At 48.0% G+C, this 27,243-nt stretch overlaps 1 protein-coding gene across 1 annotated transcript in view; it reads left to right on the plus strand.

Moving 5' to 3' along the window:
* LOC119164757 (venom serine carboxypeptidase) overlaps window positions 1-25,752 on the plus strand; it is a 63,496-nt gene extending 37,744 nt beyond the window's left edge. The window contains exons 2-3 of the mRNA XM_075874497.1: window positions 254-581; window positions 24,308-25,752. Of these exons, the coding sequence (XP_075730612.1) occupies window positions 254-581; window positions 24,308-25,110 (1,131 nt within the window). The 3' untranslated portion in view covers window positions 25,111-25,752. The remainder of the gene's footprint in view (window positions 1-253; window positions 582-24,307) is intronic.
* The last annotated feature ends 1,491 nt before the right edge of the window (window positions 25,753-27,243 follow it).

The raw sequence follows: 27,243 nt of genomic DNA on the forward strand, positions 1-27,243 counted from the left end.
TCATTACCAATTTTTATTCAATGTGCCACAGGCGGCCATTCAAACTCGACCAACAATTAGCCAGGTAGATGACCGGATTGTGATGAAACCCTGCGTCCCCCTCTCATCATTTCGGAATTTCGCGAACGACTATAGTCTTACCAATCTGCTTTCTTCATGTAGTAAGGTACCGTCCTTGCAATTAAAACACATTTCCCGCAAAAGTTGATTTTACTTATAGTGTCTTCTTTCTCTTTATGTTCAACACTTGCAGGTAAACCCTGCCCGAAAACCTCTGCTTTTGTGGCTGCAAGGTAGTCCCGGTGTGTCCTCGCTCTTTGGTCAGTTTCTTGCGAATGGGCCCCTGGGAATCGATGCTGATGGAAAGCTGTACCACCGCACCTATTCTCTTATACGAGATTTTAATGTCATCTACCTTGACCAGCCGGCAGGAGCAGGATACAGCTTCAGTGAAAAAGAAGAATACCCTGGCACACTCGACGAGGTGGCTCTACAGGTTGGACGCTTTCTTAGGCGCTTCTTGAGAATATTCACCGAGTGCAGGTATAGTGACTTTTACATCGCTGGAGAGTCTTATGGAGGTAAGATAGTTATGCTGTATTACTCAACGTGGTAATTTTTGTCTGTAAGAGCAGTGTTAACTTCTGGCAGCCTTTCTATGGCTATTTACACACTTTGCAAGTCCAATGTGCTTGTTTCTAACGTCTTGCGCGATGGGTAAACAATGTGAATGCCAGGGATCAAGTTATAGTTAAAAGAAAGCGAGGATTGTGACCCCTATTCCATTGAAGGTAATGGACACACTTCATGCTTTAATGACAGTGGCTATGGTCAACTTAAAATCAGCCTTATTTGTTTTACTCTGTACAGTCCACTTTATCATCTTTGATACAATAAATTTTTGATGGAGGCGGAAATGTTGTAGGCCCGTGTGCTCAGATTTGGGTGCACGTTAAAGAACCGCAGGTGGTCTAAATTTCCGGAGCCCTCCACTACGGCGTCTCTCATAATCATATAGTGGTTTTGGGACGTTAAACCCCACACATCAATCGATACAATAAATTTTATTACCGCAAAAAAAGGTTGTAACTTTGTCAAAGCTTCATAGAAAAGTAGTTACAGCATAATTAACAGGTTATAATAAAGTTATACTGCATTACACATTTATTTATGTGTTGCACTTATTTTTGATTAACACCTACCTAGCTCGACTCAAATAAAATTTTGCTCATATTTTTTAATGAACTCTACATGAAAAGTAACATGGATTGGTGTTTTTTCACAACTTTCTAAAAGCATAACTGCTCGTGGGATTCCCAGTATCAAATAAATACGTTGTGAGGCTTCCAAGTGTAGAAGGGCACCGAAACTTGGGGATGCAGTGCAGAGAGGCTTTATGCTGAGGTGCGCTCAACATGCCCTTTTAGGGGCGAAGCTCTGTTGGTCGTGCGTCCCGTCATAAGTGAATGTAGCCGCCTCTTGTTAGGTCTTGAAGCGGTTGGTATTGTATCGCGCGATGCGATAAAGCAAGACGCCAGCCTCGGGTTGCTGGAGAACGACTCAATGCCTTTAATCGAGTGTGCTTATGTACATGTGAGGGGCAAGGGTGACAGCCTGCGCGGAGCACCATCTGCGCATAGCGAGGGCTCGCTTCAGATAACACACTCGATGCATCCCCCTCTGTTTGAGAGGAGACAACATGGAACTGGAAAAGAACACAAGAAAGTGCAGTTTGCGTAGATTACGTCGCTGGTTCATCTGTGCGACAGTCCCGTCGTTAACACAGGTTGCACATCTGCTTCGTCGCATTTGCTCAAAGTTTTTGTTGTAAGTTAGATGGCGAGGGGGTCTACGCTGCCGTAGCGACCTCCGCAGAGCCGGAAGAGGTGACGCAGAGGTTGGAGATCTGGGCACAGTAGGCGCTGTGGGCATTGGCACTGGTGTCGCTTGTGTTGAAGCACTTTCGTCATCGCATTCCACAAGCTCTAGAGGATCTTTATGAAAGGCTTCTTGAGTGGGTAAAATGTGTGGCCAGTTACGTCGCAGTAGCCTACCTCCCTCTGTGAGGACGCTGTAGGACGGTGTTTGAGCCAACGGCTCTACGACCTTTGCTTTTGTAGTCCACGTCCCGATCTCCACTCGAACGAATCTCCTTTCCTTAGAGGAGCCAGTGGGCGCTTGTTGATCTCCATTTAACGGAGCTTGAACACCGGGGTTCCGGGCTTCCTTGGGATGCATGGCAACGACGAGCGCAAGATCCGACCCTGCAGCAGCTCCGCAGGCGATCGGCCATCGGCTTCAAGCGGTGTAGTCCTGTACGACAGAAGCCCCAGCCAAACATCTTGTTTAGCTTCCATGCTTTTTTCTAAGATCCTCTTCATTATTTGTACCCCTTTTTCCGCTAGCCCGTTGGACTGCGGGAATCCTGGACGGGGGGAAACATGTCGGAACTCGTACGCTCGTGAAAATGCAGCAAATTCTTCGCTTGCAAATTGTGGGCCATTGTCTGTACAGAACTCCATGGGGATACCATATCGGGCAAAGATAGCCCCGATTTATTCGATGACCGCTCTCGACGACGTTTCTGTGAGCATATCTACTTCGAGGGAGTTTGAATAGTCGTCGTAGGAGCAGGGGTACGATTTTCTGCCGTAGTGGAAGAGGTCTATACCAACCCTACACGAGGCTTGGTATGGCACAGGACGCATTTGAAGTGGCTCTCGTGGCTGGCAGTACGCATACTTTTTGCAAACTGCGCAGGTCTGATCAAATTCATCTATATCAGAATTCATTCCGGACCAAAATACTGAACGCCAGGCTCTTAATTTACTCTTATTCAAGCCAACGTGTCCTTGGTGGATGTTTTCCAAGATTTCCTTCCGCATGTTTGCTGGTATTATAATCTTGCTGCCTTTAGGAAGGACGCCTTTGACTTCAGATAGCTCGCCAGCAAATCACTTGAGCTGTCCTTTGGTAGGCAGGCCGGCAAACATGCTGTTACGAACAAAGCTTAGATACGGGTCTTTGCTGGTTTCCGTTATAAGCCCGTTCCACGTGTAGTCACTGACAAGTGACGACACTAAACTTACAGCATGCACGTCTGCGTCGTCACTCGCAATGTCAGCCCTGTCGTCTTTGATTGAAGCCCTTGATAACATGTCGGCGAGCACCAGCTGCTTCCATGGAACGAAGCATAGGTCGATGCCGTAACGCAATAACCGTAGGAAAAACCACTGCAGCCTGGGTGAGATATCGCCTATTGCTTTTTTATAGATGGCAATCAAGGGGCGATGATCAGTTTCGACTATTACTATGCGTCCGTACACAAAGTGGTCAAATCGTTCACAGCTGTACAGACTGGCCATTGTCTCTTTTTTCTATTTGGGAATACCGCTGTGCCGTATCCGATAATAATAATAATCATCATCATCAGCCTGACTACGTCCACTGCAGAACAAAGGCCTCTCCCATGTTCCGCCAGTTAACCCGGTCCTGGGCTTGCTGCTGCCAATTTATACCCGCAAACTTCTTAATCTCATCTGCTCACCTAATCTTCTGTCTCCCCCTAACCCGCTTCCCTTCTCTGGAAATCCAGTCAGTTACCCTTAATGACCAGCGGTTATCCTGTCAACGCGCTACATGCCCTGCCCATGTCCATTTAATTCTTTTTGATTTCAGCAATGATATCCTTAACCCCCGTTTGTTCCTTAATCCATTCTGCTCTCTTCTTGTCTCTTAAGGTTACACCTACCATTTTTCTTTCCATTGCTCGCTGCGTCGTCCTCAATTTAAGCTGAACCATCTTTGTAAGTCTCCAGGTTTCTGCTCCGTAGCTAAGTACCGGCAAGATACAGCTGTTATATACCTTCCTCTTGAGGGATAGTAGCAATCTACCTGTCATAATTTGAGAGTGCTTGCCGAATGTGCTCCACCCCATTCTTATTCTTCTAGTTACTTCAATCTCGTGGTTCGGCTCTGTGGTTATTACCTGCCCTAAGTAGACATAGTCTTTTACAACTTCAAGTGCACTATTACCTATCTTGAAGCGCTGCTCCTTGCCGAGGTTGTTGTACATTACTTTCGTTTTCTGCAGATTAATTTTAAGACCCACCTTTCTGCTCTTCTTGTCTAACTCCGTAATCATGAGTTGCAATTCGTCCTCTGAGTTACTCAGCAATGCAATGTCATCGGCGAAGCGCAGGTTACTAAGGTATTCTCCATTGACTCTTATCCCTAACTGTTCCCATTCTAGGCTTCTGAAAACCTCCTGTAAGCACGCGGTAAATAGCATTGGGGAAATTGTGTCCCCCTGCCTTACACCCTTCTGGATTGGTATTCTGTTGCTTTCTTTATGAAGCACTATGGTAGCAGTTGATCCCCTGTAGATTTCTTCCAGAATGTTTATATATACTTCATGTACGCCCTGATTCCGCAGTGTTTGCATGACGGCTGATATTTCTACTGAATCAAACGCCTTTCGTAATCTATGAAGGCTATGTATAGTGGTTGGTTATACTCTGAGCATTTCTCTATTACCTGATTGATAGTATGAATGTGGTCAATTGTTGAGTGGCCTGTTCGAAATCCTGCTTGTTCCCTTGGTTGATTGAATTCTAATGTTTTCTTTACTCTGTTAGCAATTACCTTTGTAAATAGCTTGTATACTACAGAGAGCAAGCTGATCGGCCTGTAATTCTTCAAGTCCTTGTCATCTCCTTTCTTATGTATTAAGATGATGTTAGCGTTCTTCCAAGACTCTGGTACTCTTCCCGTCAGGAGACACCTCGTAAACAGGGTGGCTAGTTTTTCTAACACAATCTGTCCTCCATCTTTCAGCAGATCTGATGTTACCTGATCCTCACCAGCAGCTTTGCCTCTTTGCATGCTCTCCAAAGCTTTTCTGACTTCTTCTATGATTATTGGTGGGATGTAATCTGGGTTACTGCTAGTTCTTATAGTATTAAGGTCGTGGTTGTCTCGGCTACTGTACAGATCTCTGTAAAACTCCTCCGTTATTTTAACTATCCTATCCATATTGGTAGTTATTTTGCCTTCTTTGTCTCTTAGTGCGTACATCCGACTTCTGCCTATCCCAAGTTTCCTCTTCAATGCTTTGACACTTCCTTCGTTTTTCAGAGCGTATCCGATAATACCTTTACGCATATGCCACGGGTTTCCAATGGCTGCCAAGATATTGCAGAAGCGCGGCGCCCATTCCATTTTGCTATGCGTCACAGGACACCAGTTTCTTCTTGGGGATCGAATATGGCTAGCAGTGGGTGCTTGCTCAAAGTATCGCATAGTTGTTTCGATTCGTGCGCGTGTGTTTTTGACCATTCAAAAACCGCTTCGTTCTTGATCAAGCTTCTGAGCAGCGTTGTTTTCACAGTGAGCGACGGCACGAACTTGGCAAAACAGTTTACAACACCCAGCATTCATTGGACTGCGACCTTATCGGCTGGTGGCGGCATTTCTATCATGCCTTTTATTAGGGAAGGGCTGGGCCGATAACGTCGCCCAGGAATTCGATCTGTTCGATGCCGACTGTGCACTTTGCTTGGTTGAACGTTAAGCCCGCCCGTTCTGCAGCCTGTAATGCAAGTCGCAGGCGCTCATCGTGCTCTCTCCTTGATGTACCCCAGATTAGTATGTCGTCAACATACACTTTTACACCAAGGACTGCTTCGAAAATTTCATTGAGCGTCTGCTGAAAGACCTCTGGTGCCGACAAAATGCAAAATGGCAACCTCAAAAACCGATAACGTTCAAACCGTGTTGAGAATGTGCAAATCTTCGAAGTTTCGTCATCTAATGGGATTTGATGAAACCCAGAGTTCGCATCTAATCGTAAAGAGACTACGGCGTCTGCGAGTTCTGCTTCGATATCTTCACGTTGAGGCATTTTGTAGTGCTCCCGCTTTAGAATTTCGTTAATCTTTCGAGGGTCAATGCAAGCACGGAGCTTGCCGTCCTTCTTTCGTACAAGAACAAGTGGGCTCATCCAATCTGTAGGTTCCTTGACTTTGACGGCTGTCCCGGCTTGCTCCATGAGCTGTAGTTCTTCCTTGAGTAGTTCCTGTAGGGCCAGGGGCACCCAGCGAGTTGTTTGGACGACTGGTTTTGCTCCCTCGCGGAGCACCATCCGGTAGCGTCGCTGGACGCAGCTTGTGCCAGAAAACAAGTGTGGGAAGTTTTTAACCACTTTCTCCGAGCTATTTTCAGATAACCTGTGAACTTGTTGGGACAGGAGTCCTGCTTGTTCACATGCTTGCAGGTCAAGTATCGCTTGACGTTCGTTGCGCACGATGAAGAAGTCCATTATGGCTTTGCGACTGTCAATTTCCACTTCTGCCCTGATAACAGCCGAGTGTTTAATCAGACCCCACCGTACGAACGCAAGACCACACTGCTCGGTTGAAGTAGTGGCTTCGGGTGCATTTTTTATAAGGTCCAAAAGGCAGCAAGTTAGCTTCAGATACCGTGTCCACTTAGAGTTGCACTGACGCATTGTTCACGCGTGCTTCTACAGTCCAATTGAATTCCCCGTTGATTTCGTTAACCGAAATCTCGAGGACGTCCAACTCGTCTTCAGACTCTTCGAGTTCGTCGACATTAGCACTCACCCTACAGCAAACTGCGAAGTGGTTCTTTTGTTTTTTTTGCCCTTTCTGCGTGCCTTTCCAAACGCAGGGCAATTACGCGGCTCGTGTGTTCGCCCTCATTTACAACACTTGTAGTCTCTGCGCCTGTCAGTACGTGCCACGTGGCTTTGTTTGCGCACTGGGTCAACGTCCATCCTTCTTGTCTACAAGTAACGCCATCTAGTGTCGTGCCATTTCCATTTTTCAGCGTATAGTGCAAGTACCGCCCTCAATGACTGGTTCAAGAATTAACGAGGGGCGGTTACCCACAAACGGGATGCACAAGCCACACCATATTCCTTCACCCCTAAACGATCGAGAAAAGACTCTGGCGCGCGGGATCGAACGAGGGAATTTTGCGTCGTGAATGTGAGGCGGTAACCAGTGAGCAACCCAGGAGCTCACATGTTCACATGCTTGCAGGTCAAGTATCGCTTGACGTTCGTTGCGCACGATGAAGAAGTCCATTATGGCTTTGCGACTGTCAATTTTTGTGTTTAATCAGACCCCCACCGTTCAACCCTCAATGCTCCCTCAACGTTCAAACGGCGAGCCATTTATATTTAGCACTTACCTCTGCTGACGGGACTCGGAAAAAAATTATCGTGTTTTCAGCATTACCAGCAAGATGGCGCAGTGAGCGCGTGCCATGATCTTCCACGCGTACTTTGCCCCGCTTAGAGCAGGGAGGCGACACTCACTCGCGCGCCCTTATTTCGCGGGGAGAATGGTACGTCTTGGGCGGCCTCAGGCTTTACTTGGAATGATAATGTCGTAGTTACCGGGTGCACAAAGGTCACTGCAATCATTGCAGTCTTCATTTCCGAAAAGCGCGCGCTTTCCAGACACAGTGAAATTATTGAGACGCTTTTTCGCGTGCATCTGTACCTGTGAGTACGTTTTGTGCGTCACTTGTGCGTTAGAAATGCAGAGAACGTTTTGATCTGCTTTCCGTTCTGCGCGTCACCTTCCAATTGTACTCGGCGACAACCTTCTGTGGCAGCACAGCCAAGGCTACGAAGCCCTAGCACGCCCTTTTGAATGCGAAGTATCTATCTATCTATCTATCTATCTATCTATCTATCTATCTATCTATCTATCTATCTAGCCGCCTACGGCTTTTAACTCTCCTGGCCGTTTCGATAATAGTATCGATACCAAACTTGGCATTTCATAACATGACTATTTACCTAGTCATATTTAAGAACAAATTTAACTAGTCATAACATGAAAATTATGAAATTTATGTCATGAATGTCATGATTTACATTTCATGGCCCTGCAGCTCTTGCGGTGGTTTCGTTCACATGACATGTTGTAAAACTGATGTGGTATGGCATGATTGCATGGCGAACACAAGCGACAGATGCTAACATGAAAAACATGACATGCATAACATTTAACAACATCACTAAATGCCACGCTCATGGTGTACTCGCGGCCGTTTCGCTAGCGTCACATATACCGAATTCGGTATTACAGTACGTGAATGGATGACGAAAGTATGTAACTGGTGCAAACATGATAATCATGAGATGCGTGTCATGTGAGAACATAACTAGGTGCCACACTCTAGGCACCAAAACAGTTCAACGTGACCCGGCGCGCGTGCGTATCGGCGTTCGTTTCGTCACGTCACGCCGGCGATGCCACGCCAGGCAGCGATCTGCCTGGCATATAGCACGCCCGGCGTCTTTAGGTCACGAAGCGAAGCAAACGCAGTGCTGGCAGGTATCGTCGTCGGCGCGAAATGCAGCATGTGGCATTTCGCGCTGGTTGCCAGGCTTCGCCGACAGACGCTGGTCGCGCCTAGCGTCGGACTATAGAGTGCTCGCGTTTTGCTAACGTAGCACCGCTTCGCCCAGCGTGCGCACGCGTCAACGTGACATGCACTCGCCGCCGTTTCGCTAGCTTCACATATACCAAGTTTGGTATACCAAGAGGTGAATGCACGATGAAGGTATGTAACATGTGTAAACATGGTATTCATGATATTCGCGTCATGTAAAACATGACTCTATATATGTTACGCTCATAGCGTGTTCGCGGCCGCTTCGCTAGCTGCATATAAGCCAAATTTGGTATCAGTTGACGTGAATAGATGACGAAGGTGAATGACACGTCCAACGCAATAATCATGACTTCAAAGTCATGTACAGCATAATTTCCCTCACCCTCGTACTGTTGTGCGGATTTTAAAGGGACATATCACCCTTCCTCATTCGTGCTTCGCATATGAGTGATTTCCACGGTACGTGGGATCTGCCAATTTTTTTTCTTGCTATGCTTCTGCATGTAGTCCACGAACGCTAACTTTTGTGCACTGCGTAGCCTAATGAAAAAAAAATGAGAGATCCGAATTACAGTGGGAATCGATGATATGCGAATAACGAACGAGGAAGGTTGATATGTGACTTTAAAATCACCACAACGTTACGAGGTGGAGGTAACTTATGCCATACACGACTTCCATGTCATGGTTATGTTTGGTTCAGTCGTTTACCTTTTACACTTGATGCAGATTAACCCAATAATATGTAACTTTTATCAGGCGCATCTTAGTACCCTGCACGGTACTGTCAAAGAAATAAAAAAAAACGCAAGCCGTTCCATTGCAATTCTATCGGCAATTATCTTTAGTGAGAGTTGGATTTGTAATATGCTGTAGCAGCAGCACTGCGACAGTACGCTCGGAGGAGGAGTTTCGACAAGTGCGCGCGTCGCTTTTGACAACTTCGCGGCAAGCGTCGGAAACATTGGGGACCGATTCTTTCTTTTGATTTATTTCTGACGCATTCAACGGCGGCTAACCAAGCCAAATCAGAGGTTGGCCGTCGTTGAATGCCATGGAGAACTGAAGTATACATCATGCGCCTGTTTTATGAGAACCTGCAAAAGTTCTACAGGTGAAGGGTAATTTACTGAAATATTTAGTGCTTAATTTTCATCTTGCCGACTTAACTATTAAAACGAATATGTTGATGGTTCTTGCTAACGTGTACCTTTTAATTACTTTAACTGGTTTACATTTGTTCTACAAACGTAAGTGGGGTTTTGTATTGCTGACACTTTCACTGCCACATCTTACTGCTTATGTACATACGAATTAAATTTTGGTCATGTTTCGCACTCTGTTTTCTGAATAGAGGTCCTTACAGTCGCAGAACGTGCCATCAAGATTCACTCTCGGCTTTTGTCATTGATAAGTCAGCAGCGGGCCAGTCGCCCTGCATAGCCTGGCGTGCGAAACAGTAGCGCATTGAAACGCGCTGCACACAATTAGCGAGGCGCAGTGCCGGTCTTTCCACTGGGTGACTACGCTCACCTCGTTGTCAGTTGGTGTGTATTTCGGTGCATTCAAAGGAGCATTCCTTGTAGCAACAGCTTGATCACTGCCGCATAGCTCACCTTGAACGTGACTTTAATATACGAAATGATGGCAGGAACAAGGGAGTATAGCTCGTCTTGCTGCGAATGCCTGTTCGTTGCCGTTATACGGTGTCTTATAATATAGCATTAAAAGTTTAAGGTGGTGAAAGTGGTACTAGAGAACATTTGCTGAATGTCATTTAGTGACAAAGCGGCTATAGGCCATGCGAAGCCAAACGGAGTCGAAAAAAAAAACGAAGACTAGGCATATCCATCTACCATCGTTTTTATGCTCTCTGAAGCGCCGTGCGTTTCAACTCCTATAGACGATGGTGGTGGTAAAAAACATTTATTTCAGAAAAAGTTTACTAGAGAGTGCCGACGTGGCCCATCGGCGTGCTAGAGTGGCAAGACCCTATTCCGGGACGCCAGTGGAGCTGGAAGCTGCCCGTGCGCGCTCCACCAAGGAGCGTTGTGCAGCCAAGGTAGAGCAGCCGAGCAGGTGCTCCTCCCAAGCCTCTCTAGTTGGGATAGGAAAAGGGGATGAGAAAGAGACGGGATTAACTGGGCACGATGCTACGACGTGATATGTGTCGGCAAGCACATGACAGGTCGAGCAGGTGCCATTGATTTCCGGCAAAAAGTGCCTGGCGACCGCCGGACTGATAAAGGTGTTCGTCTGCAGGCGGCGTAGCAGTCGTTCGTCCGCTTTCTCCAAACCGCGTGCGGGGTCCGGGTAGAGGCGGCGCGAAGCCCGGTAATAAGCCAAAATTTCGCGAACGCGCGTCAGGTTGGTATTGCCAGATTCCGTCTCGGGACATGGAGGGGCAACGGCCCGGACAGGAGAAGCGCGGGCAGCGGCATTTGCCGCCTCGTTGCCGGGCAGGCCCGAGTGGCCTGGGGTCCAGACTATACGAATGGGATGAGGGTTAAAGCGCCAAGAGGCTGCCTGTAGTAGGCTAGCCGCCAGCGGAGCAATGGAACCCTGAAGGTACTGAGAACAGGCCGAGCGCGAGTCCGTCAGGATGGTGCGTGAGGCAGGGTGAGAGGCGGCCAAAGCTATGGCAACCTCTTCAGCGTGCGTTACTGTGTCTGCTCGAAAGGAGAGGCCATCTACGTGTTTGCCCTCTGTAATCACGGCAGCCGTGAAGTGACCCGAGGGGGAGGGACCCGAGACGTCCACGTAAAACACCAGGACGATCGGAGTGTCGCGTATGAAGGGCCGCGGCGCGTGCTAGTCTACGGCCAGGATGGAGGTCAGGGTTCATATTACGGGGTAGAGGTTCCACCCATAGCTTTTGACGCCAGAGCTTAGGTACCGGCTGCAGAGGGTCTTGGTCAGATATCGGGTTAAGGCCAAGTCTGTGTAGAAGACGGCGCCCTGAAGGCGTCTGCGACAGTCGATTGATTTGGTTAACGCGATGAGCTTCGCGCATCTCTGCAAAGGTGTTGTGTACCCCCAGAGCCGTGAATCGGCTGTTGGAAGTTGCAATAGGTAGGTCCAGAGCGCGTTTGTATACTGAACGAAGAAGGACGTCCAGCTGGTGCTCGTGTCGACGACGCAGGCGAAGGTAAGGCAAGGCGTAGAGGACGCGACTGGTCACAAACGCGTGGGCCAATCGGAGGGACTGAGACCCGCGGAGGCCGCCGCGCTTAGTAGAAACTCGCCGTATCATGCGGCTCACCTGTTCGCTGGTGCGTCTGAGGCCTGCTATTGTGCCCTTTGGATCCAAGGACGATGTGAGGTGAAGGCCAAGTACCCGAATATTTTGCACTGCCGGGACGGGCCCGGACGGAAGAAAAATTTGAGGCGGCGGTAGCGGAGAGACTGAAAGAAGAGCCGATTTAGCTGGAGAGCACTCCAGGCCGCATGAACCTGCGTAGGTGTCCACCAGAAGGGCAGCCTTTTGCAGGCGTTCTTCGATTTGCGCTAAGGAGCCGGTGTTGGTCCAGATTGTGATATCGTCCGCATATAGTGCGTGTTGTATTCCCTCGACCTCGCTTAGAAGAGAGGGGAGGTTCATCATCGCCAGGTTAAAAAGCAGAGGAGACAGGACTGCCCCTTGAGGTGTACCCCGCGTGCCTAATAAGTACGGGCCATGTTCGGTAGAATTAAGGCGAATGAAGGCGGTGCGATGCGATAGAAAGGCGCGAATGTAGTTGAAAGTCTTCTGCCCGCAGTTTGTGGTAGACAGGTTAGTGAGTATAGTGCTGTGTTTGACGTTGTCGAAAGCCCCGCGGAGATCGAGAGCGAGCATGGCTTTATCGTTATGGCGCATAGTAGTCGGCTCTATGATATCGTGTTGAAGCTGGAGCAGGACGTCCTGCGCCGACAGATGCGGGCGAAAGCCAAACATTGTGTCGGCAAAGGTGCTCCTGGCCTCCAAGTAGGCTGAAAGGCGTTCGCGAACCATGGTTTCCATGAGTTTGCCTGCGCAAGACGTAAGTGAGATGGGTCTCAGTGCCTCAATACTAATGGACTTTGCCGATTTGGGAATGAATGTCACGACCGATGTGGTCCATTCCGTTGGAAGCGGAGAACCGTCCCATATCGAATTTATAAGCTGGAGTAGCGAGAGGTGTGCTTGGTCGGGAAGATTTGCCAGGAGCGATACTGTGATTCCGTCGCGTCCAGGGGCCGTGCCCCGTCGCATTTTCGTGAGTGCAAATCGTAAATCAGAAAGCGTGTATGGGGCGTCGAGGTCGGTGTTAGGGGCGCCGGAATACGTATATGCTGGGCCTGCGGGATCAATTGTGCGGCAGATGTAGCGGTCACAAAGTTCTCGCGCGAGTTCATCCGTAGTGCCCTGAAATGCATGCAGAACACGGTGGAGCTGGCGTTGCGTTTCTCCCCTGGTGGTGGAGGGATCGAGAAGGCTTCTAAAGAGTCGCCACGCACTCTTAGAGCTCATCTGGTTTGCAGCCTTCGAACAGGTGTCTGCCCAGTTAGCATCGGAAAGTTGTGCGGAGTATGCGGCCGCCTCTGCAGTGAGCGCTTCAATGCGAGCGCGAAGTTTCCGATTAAGTTTGTTGCGTTTCCAGCGCCTTATGAGCCCGCGGCGAGCGTGCCAAAGATGTAGGAGGTGTGGATCGATCGCAGGAGTCAAATTAGAGGTTGCAAGTGTGCGAGTGTTCACTTGTTTCATATGAAGAGCGTATGATGCCCACGCTGTATATTCGGTCGAGGAGAGGCCGGCGGGGAATGGTTGCATTCTGAACTGAGCCCAATCGGTGAGACGGGCTTGGCCCCAGTGTTGGCGCATTTTCTGCCGCGGTGTGAACGAAATGCGGAGTAAAAAGTGATCGCTGCCTAGGATTTCGCCTAAATTTTCCCATGTAGCATCGCGGATGTGACGGGTGAGGGAGAGGTCGGGGCATGTGTCTCGCGTGACCGAGTTGCCGGAACGTGTGGGTTGTGCCGGATCGGTAAGAAGCGTCAGGCTCAGCGAGGAAATGAGCTCCTTAAGCTCTCTGTCCCGGGCCTTCTCGTAGTGGTAACCCCAGTGAGGGCTGGGGGCATTAAAGTCCCCGACAATCACCAGTGGTTGTCGGGCCGCTATACGCAGTGCCCGATGGAAGAGATGCGCAAACGAAGCCCTCGCAAGGCGAGGGGGACAGTACACGTTTAAGATATGTATTGATGGTTGGCCCCTCCGCTGAGACAGCACTGATATCATGCAGTAGTCGTAAGGAAGATCCAGATCGAGGTCGATCTGTATCGCCGTGTAAGCTTTATGCACGAGGAGGCATGTGGTGGTGCCGCCTACATAGGAGCAGTATCCAGAAAGGGATGGAGCAGGGCCAGATTCTTGGTGCGCCAAGACGGCCGGCTGAGAGCCAAGTGAGCTGAGGAAAAGGGAAAGATGTGAACGCTTTCGCCTGTTCCCGAAGCCTCCAGGGTTCCACTGTATGATCTCGAATTTAGACGCAATGTTTGAACGGGACGTACGATTGGTAGCCATCGTGACTGTCCTAGGTTTTATATTTGGTCCTCCATGTCCCGCTCGGAATCCTCAGAGGCAGGGAGGGGCACGGAGGCCGGATTGTCCGACGGCGGGGTGGTGGTAGCCACCTTACGACGACGCCGTGGAGCTGTACCCTCACTGCTCACCGAGCAGGAGCGGGAACGCGATGCCCTGGGTTGAAACTGGGTGATTGCCCAGGCTTGGATAGCCTGGGTAACCTCTACTACTATGCGTTGGACCGAGAAGCTGGTGAGGAGGTGATTAATCGAAGCTTCGACGCGCGTGAGGCGTTCCTCTACGCGCGGGGTGTGCTCTTCGCTAGGGAGAGTTTGGTTAGCGGGCAAGAGAACCTGAGGTGCCCCAGGAGCCTCAAGAGCTTCTGGATTAGATGTGGCACCGGTTTTGAGTGCTGGAGGACACATGGCTGCTTGAACCGGCGGTTTAATGGGAGTGGACTTAGCGCAAGGACTAAGCTTGGACGTAGCTGGCGTAGCCGCCTGGACAGAGGAGGCAATACCGGATGGCCTTGCAGTACACTGTTGTTGGGGTTGAAGTCGCTTATTTAAGAGTTCGAGTTGTTTAGTTAAAAGAGAATTTTGCTTTTGAAGTGCCGCAACTTGCTGGCGAAGGGCCGCAAGTTCGGGAGAAGGAGGATCGACAGAAGGGGGTGAGAGAGGCTTAGAAGCAGCTTTCCCTGCCCAACTGCTCACCTGAGGTACCGCCGCTGGTGCTTCGAGCGGTGGGAATGCTTGAGAGTCGGCGTGGAGTGGTGGAGCCGAATGATGCAGGTTTGTGCCGCTGTCTGGCTGTGACGAACATGAGGTGGTCCCTCGAGGAGATCTTGAGGGCTGCTTGCGTTTCCGATATTTTCGGTATTTTGCCGTGCAGCCACTGGTCCCAGTCTCATGGGCGCCGTGGCAGAGGAGGCACTTGGGGTGGCAGTCGTGGGCATTGAGACCTGCAGGTGCGGGGGTTCCACATTTGGCACACTGGGTTGGAGCGGCGTGAGGGCACTGAGGTGGTCGATGACCGATAGTACCGCACTTGGTGCATACAGGGACCGTTTTCTTATAGGCGCGGATATACGTCGCCACGCAGTGGTAGAAGAGGAAGCGGGGTAACTTCGTGCCCTCGAAAGTCACCACCGCCGCCGCGGAATCTCCGAGTTTGCGGACCGCAAGGATAGTACCTTGAGGCCAATACAGTTCAGACTTTATCTTTTCCGGGCTTTCAGCAGGGTTTACATTGATGACGCCCTTGCATGTATCCCCTGGTGCCTTGGCGTGGCCTCGAACGGGCAGCTGCTGATCCCCCACTTGCAGCTGGAAGTCCCCGAGGAGTCGCTCTGCCATAGGCAAAATGGTGGTGCTACAGACCAAGATGTTCTGTTCCCAGATTGGCCACACTTGAATTTGCGTGGTGGTCCGGTCGCCGAGGTAGCTGTGGATGGCGTCGCCCGCGCGATCGGCCGGGACAAATGTGCGTAGCTCGCAGGGAACGTGAGGTTTCAGCACTACGATGTAGTCGTCGCGAGAGAGGCGAGGAGTTTGACGCGGACGCCACTTGCGTTGCTTCGCTGGCTGCGAGGACGGAGCAGAGGTAGGCACACCGCCGGAGGGATGGCGCGCCGGCGTTCCTTGCAAGGCTGGGGAATGGTGGCCCGCCGTGGCGTCTCGTTGTTGTTGAGACGCAGACTTCGATTTCGCTTGCTTGCGTTGCCACAGTTTCACCATGTCGTCGAGGTATTCATCTTCTGATGGCATAGTGTTTTCGGAGGATGAAATCTCCATGGACAGCATTTGGCTTGAGGTAGGATCATAGCCCGTAACCACGTTAGCGGCCGCCATCGCCGGGCTGAGAGCCCTTAGCGAGGCGGCGTTGTAGCCGGGAGTGAAGGACGTCCCTCAAGTTGTCAAAACTGGACCCACCTGGACGAAGGTGTTGTCTAGGCGAAGCGGAGAACTTGGCGGTGACGATAAATCCAAGTTTCAGGGGTACCAAGGTGGATGTCCGCAGAAATAGCATAAAATCTACGGAGGCGATGTGGAGTGCGTCTGTCACCATCGAGCGCTCGCAGCGCCCCCCTATAGACGAGAGCGGGCCTATCTCGCACCCAGGCGTCTTTGGCGGTAAACCCTCGCTCCCAGAGACGCCATAATTTGTTGGCACCTGCCAAGGCACGCCTCGCTGTATAGCATGACATGCAGTGGCTCTCGGAGCTTAAAATGCGAAAAAGCGCCTCTTCACGCTGCGCCCGCATATAAAATGGCATATGGTCAATACTGCGCTGTCGTCTGATGCGACAACAACCAGCGCAAGAGGAAGAGACTGCTGAGCACTGCCTGTGAAGCTCACAGCGCATCGCGGGAATCGTGCCGGTGCGGGGTTTTGCGATTGCACAGGTTGCCGTCCACAACGAAAAACGCTGAGCTCGGCCGCCCTATAGGATATAATCGGAATCAGCAGGAAAAACTGCGAGCCCAGTAAAGTGTAAGAGTAAATGTACTGATTGCCTTTATTCAAACACGACTCCAGCTGTTCCACTTTACAGCAGAGATTTGCGTGCAGTATGCCTGTTACTAAGTATGCGGCACAAAACTATCGCCTTACTCTTTCGCGGGCCGCATGTCAATAATAGGATATACGTATTACGACTCACGCGTGGATCCACGCACCGCGCATGTTTAGTACAACTGAAACAGCCTGCTATCGCGATAAAAATAGATGTGAACGGTGCGAAAAGCATGCCTTTCGACTCGGTCAAACTGCGACATGCCTTGACTGTCACTATGTGATCTACATGTGCTTTCGGCCGGTGTCACCGTAGCATTTCACAATCTTGTTCTGGATGGCACTTTCGCACCACGTGTGTGTTCCGAGTGCTCGGCAGGACTGGCAACTCATACACATGCGGCGCATGAGTGTACGTTAGAGCCAGATTCTAGCACTACGTTGACGCCGGCCGCTACAGCACAAATTCTGCCTTGTCACAGCCAAGGCACGCCGCAGTAAACGCTGTTCGCGTTTCTTTCAGTCGGATAACACGTACCCGATGAAGTTGTTTCCGCAGTCTAGCAGCCATCCCTGAGCTGCCTGTGATCTAGTGTATACGTTAGCAAAATGCCGGAACTCTGTAGTCTGACGCCACGCGCGACCAGCGTCCATCTGCGCGGCCCGATGGCAACCGGCGCGAAATGCGACATTTCGCGCCTGTGCGTTACCCAGGCAGCACTGTGTCTGCCTCTTTTCGTGACGGAGGGATGCCGGACGCGCTGAGATGCGCATGCGTCAAAGTAGCGCAGCGCGCGCCTGCGAGTGTATGACAGGACCGGCGCATGGCATGGCCACGCTGGCATGACGCGACGAAAAGAACAACAGTGCGCACGCGCTCAATGTCACGTCGAAATGTATTGGCGCCTTGACTGTGGCACCTAGTCATGTCCTCACATGACACGCATCTCATGATTATCATGTTTTCACTAGTCACATACCTTCGTCATCCATCGACGTCACGTAATACCAAACTTGACATATGTCAAGCTAGTGAAACGGCAACGAGCGTATCATGAGCGTAGCATGTAGTAATGTTAGATTAGATTTGTTGGTTTTAACGTCCCAAAACCACCATGTATGATTATGAGAGACGCCGTAGTGGAGGGCTCCGGAAATTTTGACCACCTGGGGTTATTTACGTGCACCCAAATCTGAGTACACGGGCCTACAAGCATGTAGTAATGTTATCACATGACACGCATACCATGTTTATCCTGTGTCCACCAATCTCATACCTTCGCCATTCATTCACGTCCCATGATATCCAATATGGTATAAGGGAAGCTAGTGAAATGGCCGCCAGCGCATCATGACCGTGGCATGTAGTCATGTTGTTACATGACACGCATCTCATTATTATCATGTTTCACCAGTCGCATACCTTCGTCATCCATTCTCGCACCATAATACCACATTTTGTACATGTGACACTAGCGAAATGGCCGCGAGCGCATCATGAACGTGGCATGTAGTCATGTTCTTACAAAGCACGCGTCTCATAATTTTCATGTTAGGGTACGTCGCTTGTGTTCACCATGCAATCTTGTCATACCATACCAGTTTTGCAACATGTCACGTGAACGAAACAACCGCAAGGGGCATCAAGACCATTAAATGTAAATCATGACAAACATGTCATGATTTTCATGTTATGACCAGTCAAATATGCTCGTCATAGAGTCATTTATGCCACTCCAAGTTTGTTATCAATGCCATTATCCAAACGGCCAGGAGAGCTAAAAGTCTTGGGCGGCTAGATAGATAGATAGATAGATAGATAGATAGATAGATAGATAGATAGATAGATAGATAGATAGATAGATAGATAAACAGACAGACAGACAGACAGACAGATAAATAGATAGATAGATAGATAGATAGATAGATAGATAGATAGATAGATAGATAGATAGATAGATAGATAGATAGATAGATAGATAGATAGATAGATAGATAGATAGATAAACAGACAGACAGACAGATAGATAGATAGATAGATAGATAGATAGATAGATAGATAGATAGATAGATAGATAGATAGATAGATAGATAGATAGATAGATAGATAGATAGATAGATAGATAGATAGATAGATAGATAGATAGATAGATAGATAGATAGAAAAATTGGCAGTTCCCACGTACAGTATGAATCCATGATATTCGAAGCACGAATGAGGAAGGTTGATATGTCACTTTAAAATCAACACAACCTTACCAGGTGGAGGTAAATTATGCCGTACTTTCATCATCTATTGACGTCACGTGACGCCAAATTCAGTATATGTCCAGCTAGCGAAACGGTCGTGAGCGCGCTATAAACGTGGAATGTGTTCATGTTCTTACATGACAAGCGTGTCATGATTATCATGTTTGCACCAGTCATATGCCTTTGCCATCCACTAACGTCACGCAACACCAAATTTGCTATTTGTGGAGCTAGCAAAACGGCCACGAGTGCATCATGAAGGGCCCAATATACTCAAATAAGCGTTGACGCGTGCGCATGCTGGGCCCAGCGACGCTACTTTAGCAAAACGTGAGCACTCTATATCATGACGTCAGGCGCAACCAGCGTCCGTTGGCGTGGCCCGGCGGCAGGCGGCGTGAAATGTTACATGCTGCATTTCGCACCGATGAGTTACCCAGACAACACTGCGTCTCCCTCTTTTCCCGTCGGAGGGACGCCAGATGCGCTGAGACACGCATGCGTCAAAGAAACGCATCGTGGCGCGCGCCTGCGAGTATATGGCAGGACCAGCGCCTGGCGTGGCAACGCCAGTGTGACGCGAAGAAATGAACGCCGGCGAGCACGCGCACCGCGTCACGTCGAAATGTAATGGCGCCTTGACTGTGGCATGTAGTCATGATCTCACATGAGATGCATCTCATGATTATCATGCTGGCACCAGTCACATACCTTCATCATCCATTGGCGTCATGTAGTACGAAATTCGGCATATGGGAAGTTAGCGAAACGGCCGCGAGCGCATCATCAGTGTGGTATATAGTCATGTTGTTATATGACACGCATGTCTAGATCATCATGTTTGGATGTGTCATTTACCTATGTTGTCCGTTCGCGTAGCGTAATAGTGAGTTTTGTATATGTGAAGCTAGCGAAATGGCCGCGGCGCATCATGAGCCTAGCATGTAGTCATGTTGTTACATGACACGCATATTATTATTATCATGTTTGCACCAGTCGCATACCTTCGTCATTCATTCACGTACTGTAATACCAAATTGGGTATATGTGACGTTAGCGAAACGGCCGCGAGCGGATCATGAACTTGCATGTAGTCATGCTGTTAGATGACACGCATGTCATAATTTTCATGTTAGGGTCTGTCGCTTGTGTTCGCCATGCAATCATGTCATACTATAGGACTTTTGCAACATGCCATGTGAACGAAACCACCGCAAGAGGGGCAGGACCATGCAATGAAAATCACGACATTCATGACGTACATGCCATGATTTTCATGTTATGACTAGTCAAATACGTTCTTCATACAGTCATGTTATTCCATACTAAGTTTGGTATCGATGCCATTATGGAAACGTCCAGGAGAGCTAAATGTCGTAGGCGCCTAAATAGATAGATAGATAGATAGATAGATAGATAGATAGATAGATAGATAGATAGATAGATAGATAGATAGATAGATAGATAGATAGATAGATAGATAGATAGACAGACAGACAGACAGACAGACAGACAGACAGACAGACAGACAGACAGACAGACAGACAGACAGACAGACAGACAGACAGACAGACAGACAGATAGATAGACAGATAGATAGATAGATAGATAGATAGATAGATAGATAGATAGATAGACAGACAGACAGACAGACAGACAGACAGACAGACAGACAGACAGACAGACAGACAGACAGACAGACAGACAGACAGACAGACAGACAGATAGATAGATAGATAGATAGATAGATAGATAGATAGATAGATAGATAGATAGATAGATAGATAGATAGATAGATAGATAGACAGATAGATAGATAGATAGATAGATAGATAGATAGATAGATAGATAGATAGATAGATAGATAGATAGATAGATAGATAGATAGATAGATAGATAGATAGATAGATAGATAGATAGATAGATAGATAGATAGATAGATACGCTCATAGTCGCCGAATTTCGCTAAGAAATTCTTCGCGTTCAATAAATGTTACGGACAAGCAGAAATGTAACCGCACCATTCTGCGTGGCAATAAATTATTTTACTACGCAGCCACGCCATGTCTCGGAGAGACCCTATACTGGCGTTATAGGTGGGAGGCGTCAAGTGCGGTTTCAATGCTGGCACTCCAATTTTATTTATATACATTACATATGTGCTCCTTATCCAGCCTTATATTGGGGCAACACCAATGGTAGTTAAACGCCATTTAATTCAGTTCATTTATGTAGCAGGGCTACCGTCCTCGCGAGCGCAAGCACTACATATCAGCCTAGCACATCTGCCATTCCTAATATCCATATTGTTGTTGGCGTCACTACGGTAGTGTAACCCACAGGTTATATAAATCATATTCAACTGTTCAACAGATATGTGTAGGTACAACATATGTGCATATGTTTAACGTACTTTCGTAACGTGTTGTCCAATAAAAATTTAGCCGTGCCTTATCTCGAAAGCCAAGGTATACGTAGCGTGAGCTAAGGACGGACAGGCAGACGAACAGACGTACAGGCTGACGAACAAATGAATGGATGGCTGGACAGCGAGTGAGCTCACGTGAGTAAAGCACCAGCCCACTAGTGATTGATTGATATGTGGGGTTTAACGTCCCCAAACTACCATATGATAATGAGAGACGCCATAGTGGAGGGCTCCGGAAATTTCGACCACCTGCGGTTCTTTAACGTGCACCCAAATCTGAGCACACGGGCTTACAACATTCCCGCCTCCATAGAAAATGCAGCCACCACAGCCGGGATTCGATCCCGCGACCTGCGGATCAGCAGCCGAGTACCGTAGCCAATAGATCACCACGGCGGGGCCACCAGCCCACTAGTGGCACGTCACTCCAGAAGCTTTCAGGCCTTCTCCGGCACGCCAGCTGTGCGCCGTCTGACGTCACTGCCCCTCGAGCATGCGCACCACGGCTCTCGATAAGCCGCTCAAAAGTGCTGAATCTCTGCCAGTGCTGCTTAAGCTAGAAAAAGTACAACACAGACACATTCACTCCCCATATTTCGCATAACATGTCGATTCCTAAAGTGCGTGGTATGCGCCTTTTTTTTGTGTGTGTGTGGACAAACACGTGAGCTGTCAAGCCTCGACACAGCTGCGGCTACATAATCTCAAGGAAAGGAGCTAGAGCGCAGCTCAAGCAATACTGAACAGGGCATATGTTTGCCATGCACGTCGATAATAAGCAAAATTTATAATTGGACGTTTTTACCTATGTTTCTTTTTGAAATGTATATGGTTTTGTTTTTTGTAACTAGAAAATGTACGTGAAAAATTATGGACCACTTCGCCGAAAGGAACCGTGATGGGATGCCAAGCAGCAGTGGTGCGCACGCCGTTGACCCGGCTGAAACGGGCGTTGACGCGGGTACTGGAAGAACGGTTTAAAGCGAAACTCAGTGTAGCGTTTACTCGAGTAATTGTTTACTCAAGGCACAGGATGCGGGTTGGGTTTTGTGTGAGTTTCATAGCAGATAAACGAGCCAAAAGAGTGTTTCCTTTCGACGTGTGGTTGAGAGTTGCGGGTGGTGGAGAGGGTGAAGCGAGAAAGAAGTGTGTTGCGAGCGAGTTAAAGTTACTGTATATGCTACCGTAGGTAGCAGAGCTGCAAGTAGGTTTGCCATCTTGCTCGCCAGCGCATCTATGTTAAGCAGAAAAGCCACCCTTCTGGAATGTAGGAGCCGACGCGGCTCAGCGGCTCCGTGTACTTTCTCAGTGTATGGTCATTCATAACACGTCGCTGACGCTGACCCATAGCTAAAGGGAAGGAGGCAGGGTAGAAGCCCCTTCTTTCCGGAAGCTTGATGGGTACGTGTATTTTACTGAAAATGATTCACAAAATTGAGTGTTTTTCAATGTCTTCAGCAAGTCGCCCTCCTAGCCCCGCAAAAAAAAAAATACTACCTATGGGCCGTTGCTGGCGCAATAACTCTCCCTTACAAGAAAAAAAAAAGACAGAAAGCTCGGACCGACAATGAACCGAGATAGACAGGCAGTCTTTACACGAGTAATATTTTTGTTTTAAATCTCGAACTCTGGAAAACAAAACTTCGACGGACACGACTCTGGACAAATTAAATTCGGATAATCATTCGTTTCACGTAATTTTTGATGCAGCGCTTTAAAATATTTTTGTAAATAGCTTGACGAAATAAGTGTTCAAACGACCACTCTGTGTTTTACAATCGAGGCAAGCTAAAGAATTTTTTTTTGTTTATCTAGGTAGATGTGGCAGAAACTAAACACTCGTTAAAGCTTCAAACCTTGATGCCACATAGTGCTCGGAATGAATCATGCCGTTTAGATAGATCTGTAAGGTTCATATTCACGCACAACGCCTCTTTCACACATTCACTCACGCATTCTTTTGCCGTTTTGTCCCGTTCTATTTTTGTCAACGGCTCGCTAGTCGCACGAAAGCACGTTCACTAAGACGAATAGCAGGAAACACCACCGCAACACTGACAAACAATCCGCACTGCGCGAGCCGAACCGCCTTGCGTGAGCCGACGGACGGCTTGACAGTGCAGTGGTAGCAGTGGTGGCGCTACTGGCGCTGCGGTCACCAGCACCCGCTCAGCTGTGAAGTTGGCTTTTCCTTAAACGGACGCTTTTTGCGCACGTGAGCGTGCTTGGCGAATGGTGGCGCGAGCGGCGAGTTCTGTCTGAGGCGCAACTCTGTTACCTACGCTATCGTATAACTCTAGAGCGGGTGGAAGAGCAACACCACCAGGTGTGCTGGGAGGATCCGGCAGCTTCTGCGGGTGATAGGGAGAATGGCATCAACGCGCAGTTGTGACTTTATCTACTTGGCATTCTTCCAACAAATACGGCGGGTGGGAATGTGGCACGGCGCGTTTGTCCGGAGACACGGGGGGACAGCATTACACAGACTTGTCAAAGAGCTGCTTCACATCTAAAAGAAAATCCGTGCACATCCACGAAGTTGATGCTAATGACAAAGCGAAACTAGGTCCTATGGTTCATGATATCTACGTTGAAGTCGGGGACTAGTGTAAAGAATGGGCGAACAGACAAATGGATGGAAGGTAAATTTTTAAAGCGCATGCGCGCTCTGTAGACAGTTTTGCACACAGATACTTTAGCACTAGCGTTTTGGCTGTGCATACCGCACGGACGGGTGGAAGCAGGACAGACAGCGTGACGTCTTAGGGAGCTTCGTTCCTAGTAAGTGTTTTGTGAGAGTTTGTACAACAATCCTTAACATTATCAGGGGTGTCGACTTCATCGATGTCTACCTACGCAAGAGCAACCGAATTACTAAGTCGCGGTAAAAGCCTTGGTAAAACATACGCAATGTATAATTAATTGATAAACGTTTTTTTATGAACGCCCACACCAAAAAGTTATTTTGGAGACACATAACGTTAGTCACTCAAAAAAAATATTTGTTTCTGCATCCCCTTGTTCTGTATTTGAATATTTCATAAAATGTGTCACACTGAAGATATATGTCACAGGATGTAGAGCTTGCGTCTGAAGGCATATATTTTTTCCTTGTAAAGATGTGCTTTTGTTATTTTTTTCAGCCAGAGCTGCGATCGCAGTGGCCACTTACATAGACAAGAAAACAGATATCCCCCTCCGGTTCAAGGGACTCATGCTTGGTGTCGGACTTGTGTTTCCATTGATGGACATCGTTGACTCGGCTAATTTTCTTCATACGTCTGGTCTTCTAGACGAGTACGGCAGAAGGACTTTAGCATCCTGGTTTGAGATCATCAGAGCTTCTGTAAAGCGACAAGAATTAGCGAAGGCAGCTGACGAACTGTTCAAAACTGTTTTTAACATGCCACCTGTCGGTCAGAAAACTATCTTTCAGGGGCTTACCGGTTTCGATCACCACGGAAGTATTGCAAGAACTCGTCAACCACTACACGTTCAAAAGTACTTTGATTACGCCAGCAGCAATGAGTTCAAGAAGATTATTCACGTTGGTTCTGATATGGCACTCGACAAAGCGAGACGCGAGGTGGCAATGCAGCTAGCAATAGGCAATTTCTTTGAAGACATAGAAAAAAAAGTCAAGCGTGTCTTCGAAACCACCCGGGTCCTATTTTACACGGCGCAAATGGACGCAGTTTTTCCAGCAGCCAATATTGAACAGTCCTTAAAGGATCTGCCCTGGAGCTGGCAAGAAACATTGAGAACAGCGAGGCGAAAACCTTGGTATAGAAATGACAACTCATCTCTGGAACTGTTTGGTTATGAGTTCAAAGTTGGAACGTTCACGTATACTAAATTATTAGGCGGTGGTCATGACGTATCTATGGATCAATCTGAAGCCGTATGCCAAATGTTTTCTCGCTTTCTGAAAAGTCGAAGAAGTTAAGGCACCGTATATATTGAACACGAAAACTGAAACAAAAAATATAAATATTATAATTAAAAAAAAGATCTTCTACGACGCAGCTGCACATGTAACTCCATATACTCATCTCACCTGTGAAACCCGTATTTGTTTCGTTTCTCCGGAAAAATACATCAACAGGGCTTCATATGTTTTCTCTATATTCTTGTTGCTTTAGCCGCTAATTTCGGATGGCTACTGGCACAGCGAACTGAAGAGAGAAAGTATATCTATGCAGTGATTGACAAGTGACCGAGCACTCCTTTATTTGCTTGTTAGCGAACGCAAGCAGCACTTCATTGATAATTATGTGAAAACACACCAATACAAGTGGATATTGCTCACGTGAGTTCCCCCTTATTTGTGAATCACGCCGGAATGAGACCAGGCATCGGAAGCAGTGGGAGGGTAAGCGTTTGTATAGTACGTGCTGTTACACATGCTTGCGACTGCCTGACCAGAGTTTCACCAGGAGGTCCCTTCTACTTCACTTACACATCGGCTGCTCCTGGCCTACGACCGGAGTCATCGGCTTGGCAGAGGCTTGGCTCGAGGTATTCCGTACTACAGGGACGCCTTTTCCAAGCTACATTCTCCAAATACACATGTTTATTCTCTATTGTATTTTTCTCTCTTTATTTCAATGTATTCACCTTTGCTGTTGTCACAAATATGCTTGAGAAGCACGATCAGCATAGCATTACGATATATGGCGATATAAAACAACGTCGACAACATCAAAACTAGAAATTCTAAAAAAGCAGTACAGAACGTTTCAGCTTTTGGGGTGAACGAAGTGAACTGTAGACGCCCGACCTATTTGACTGTTTCTTGCTGCACCGGCTGTCTAAGTGCTACCAGACTTAGTTAATAAACCCCATTTCATATGCACGAATAGTGACAACACATTAGGTCTACCAGGGAGTTATGAATGAAAAACTTATTGGGAGAACAAAGCTTCTCAAATGATTCAGAGGAAGCGAAGCCTTAAATGCATAACTTGACTTCCGTGATCTTACTGCAGAAAAAAAAGGTTGAGGAAAGGAAAAGACGCTGCCACTATAGGTGTTTATGGTAGTTTTCATAACAGCGAAGGAAATGCAGTTTTTCTCTCCCTTATCGTACTTGTTTGAGCCGGCAAGTTGTTTCAGACTGACACTACTCCACATACACCTTTGTGTTACGGTTTTCCGTAAAGCGCACCATAGGATAGCGTTATGACACATCACCTCCCTGGCATTAACATGGGCGCATTACAGCAATGTTTTATGTTTTAGTTGAGCTATCCTTGTAGAGCTATAACACTTGCTGTCTAATCGGGATATCTCGCAAGCCTCATCACGGGAGAATCCTACGTACTTGAAAAAATGTAAAGGCAAATACTGGCTTTAGCTCTGCAGCTAATAAGTCGCGGATGTTTCCAATCTAGAATTATTTGAAGCCACCCTGAAACGAAGAAAGCGGTATATTTTTTCGGAAGTAGATTACGAAATCTGCCACCTTTTTACGTGATTTCCCACCACAACAAATATAAATGCTATATTCTCAATAAATTTTAAAACAAATAAAAAAAGTCACAGCTTCGGCGCAAAGGCGAAGCAATGAACGTGATAGCAACAAATTTAAAGGTCACGCGCAGAATGGAAAGCAGATCAAAACGTGCCCCCCGTTTCTCACGCACAAATGACACACAAAACGTACTCACAGGTGCGGATGCACGCGAATAAGCGTCTCATTTGTTACTTCGCTGCGTCTGAAAAGCACGCGCTTTTTGCCAACGGAGACTAAAATGATTGCAGTGACCTTTGTGTACCCGGTTACTACAGCAGAATTGTTCTAGGGAAAGCCCGAGGGCAGTCAAACGTACGATCCCCCCTCATCGCCACCACGAGATAAGGACGCGTGAGGGAGCGTCGCTCCCTTTCTCTAAGCCGGGAAAAGTACGCGTAAATTACGTAGTAAACGTAGTACGCGTAGTACGTAGTAAATTAGAGCAGGCGCTGCCAAGCGACGTTTAGGTCCCTAGATGAAACAAGTTTCCAAGGTCACGACACCTTTCCCTTCCCTACTCGTCTATGTTCAGGAGCACCCCCTAGAAAGTTCAGAACTTTCATC

The sequence above is a fragment of the Rhipicephalus microplus genome, chromosome 9, assembly GCF_043290135.1.
Source record: "Rhipicephalus microplus isolate Deutch F79 chromosome 9, USDA_Rmic, whole genome shotgun sequence".
Lineage (NCBI taxonomy): Eukaryota > Metazoa > Arthropoda > Arachnida > Ixodida > Ixodidae > Rhipicephalus > Rhipicephalus microplus.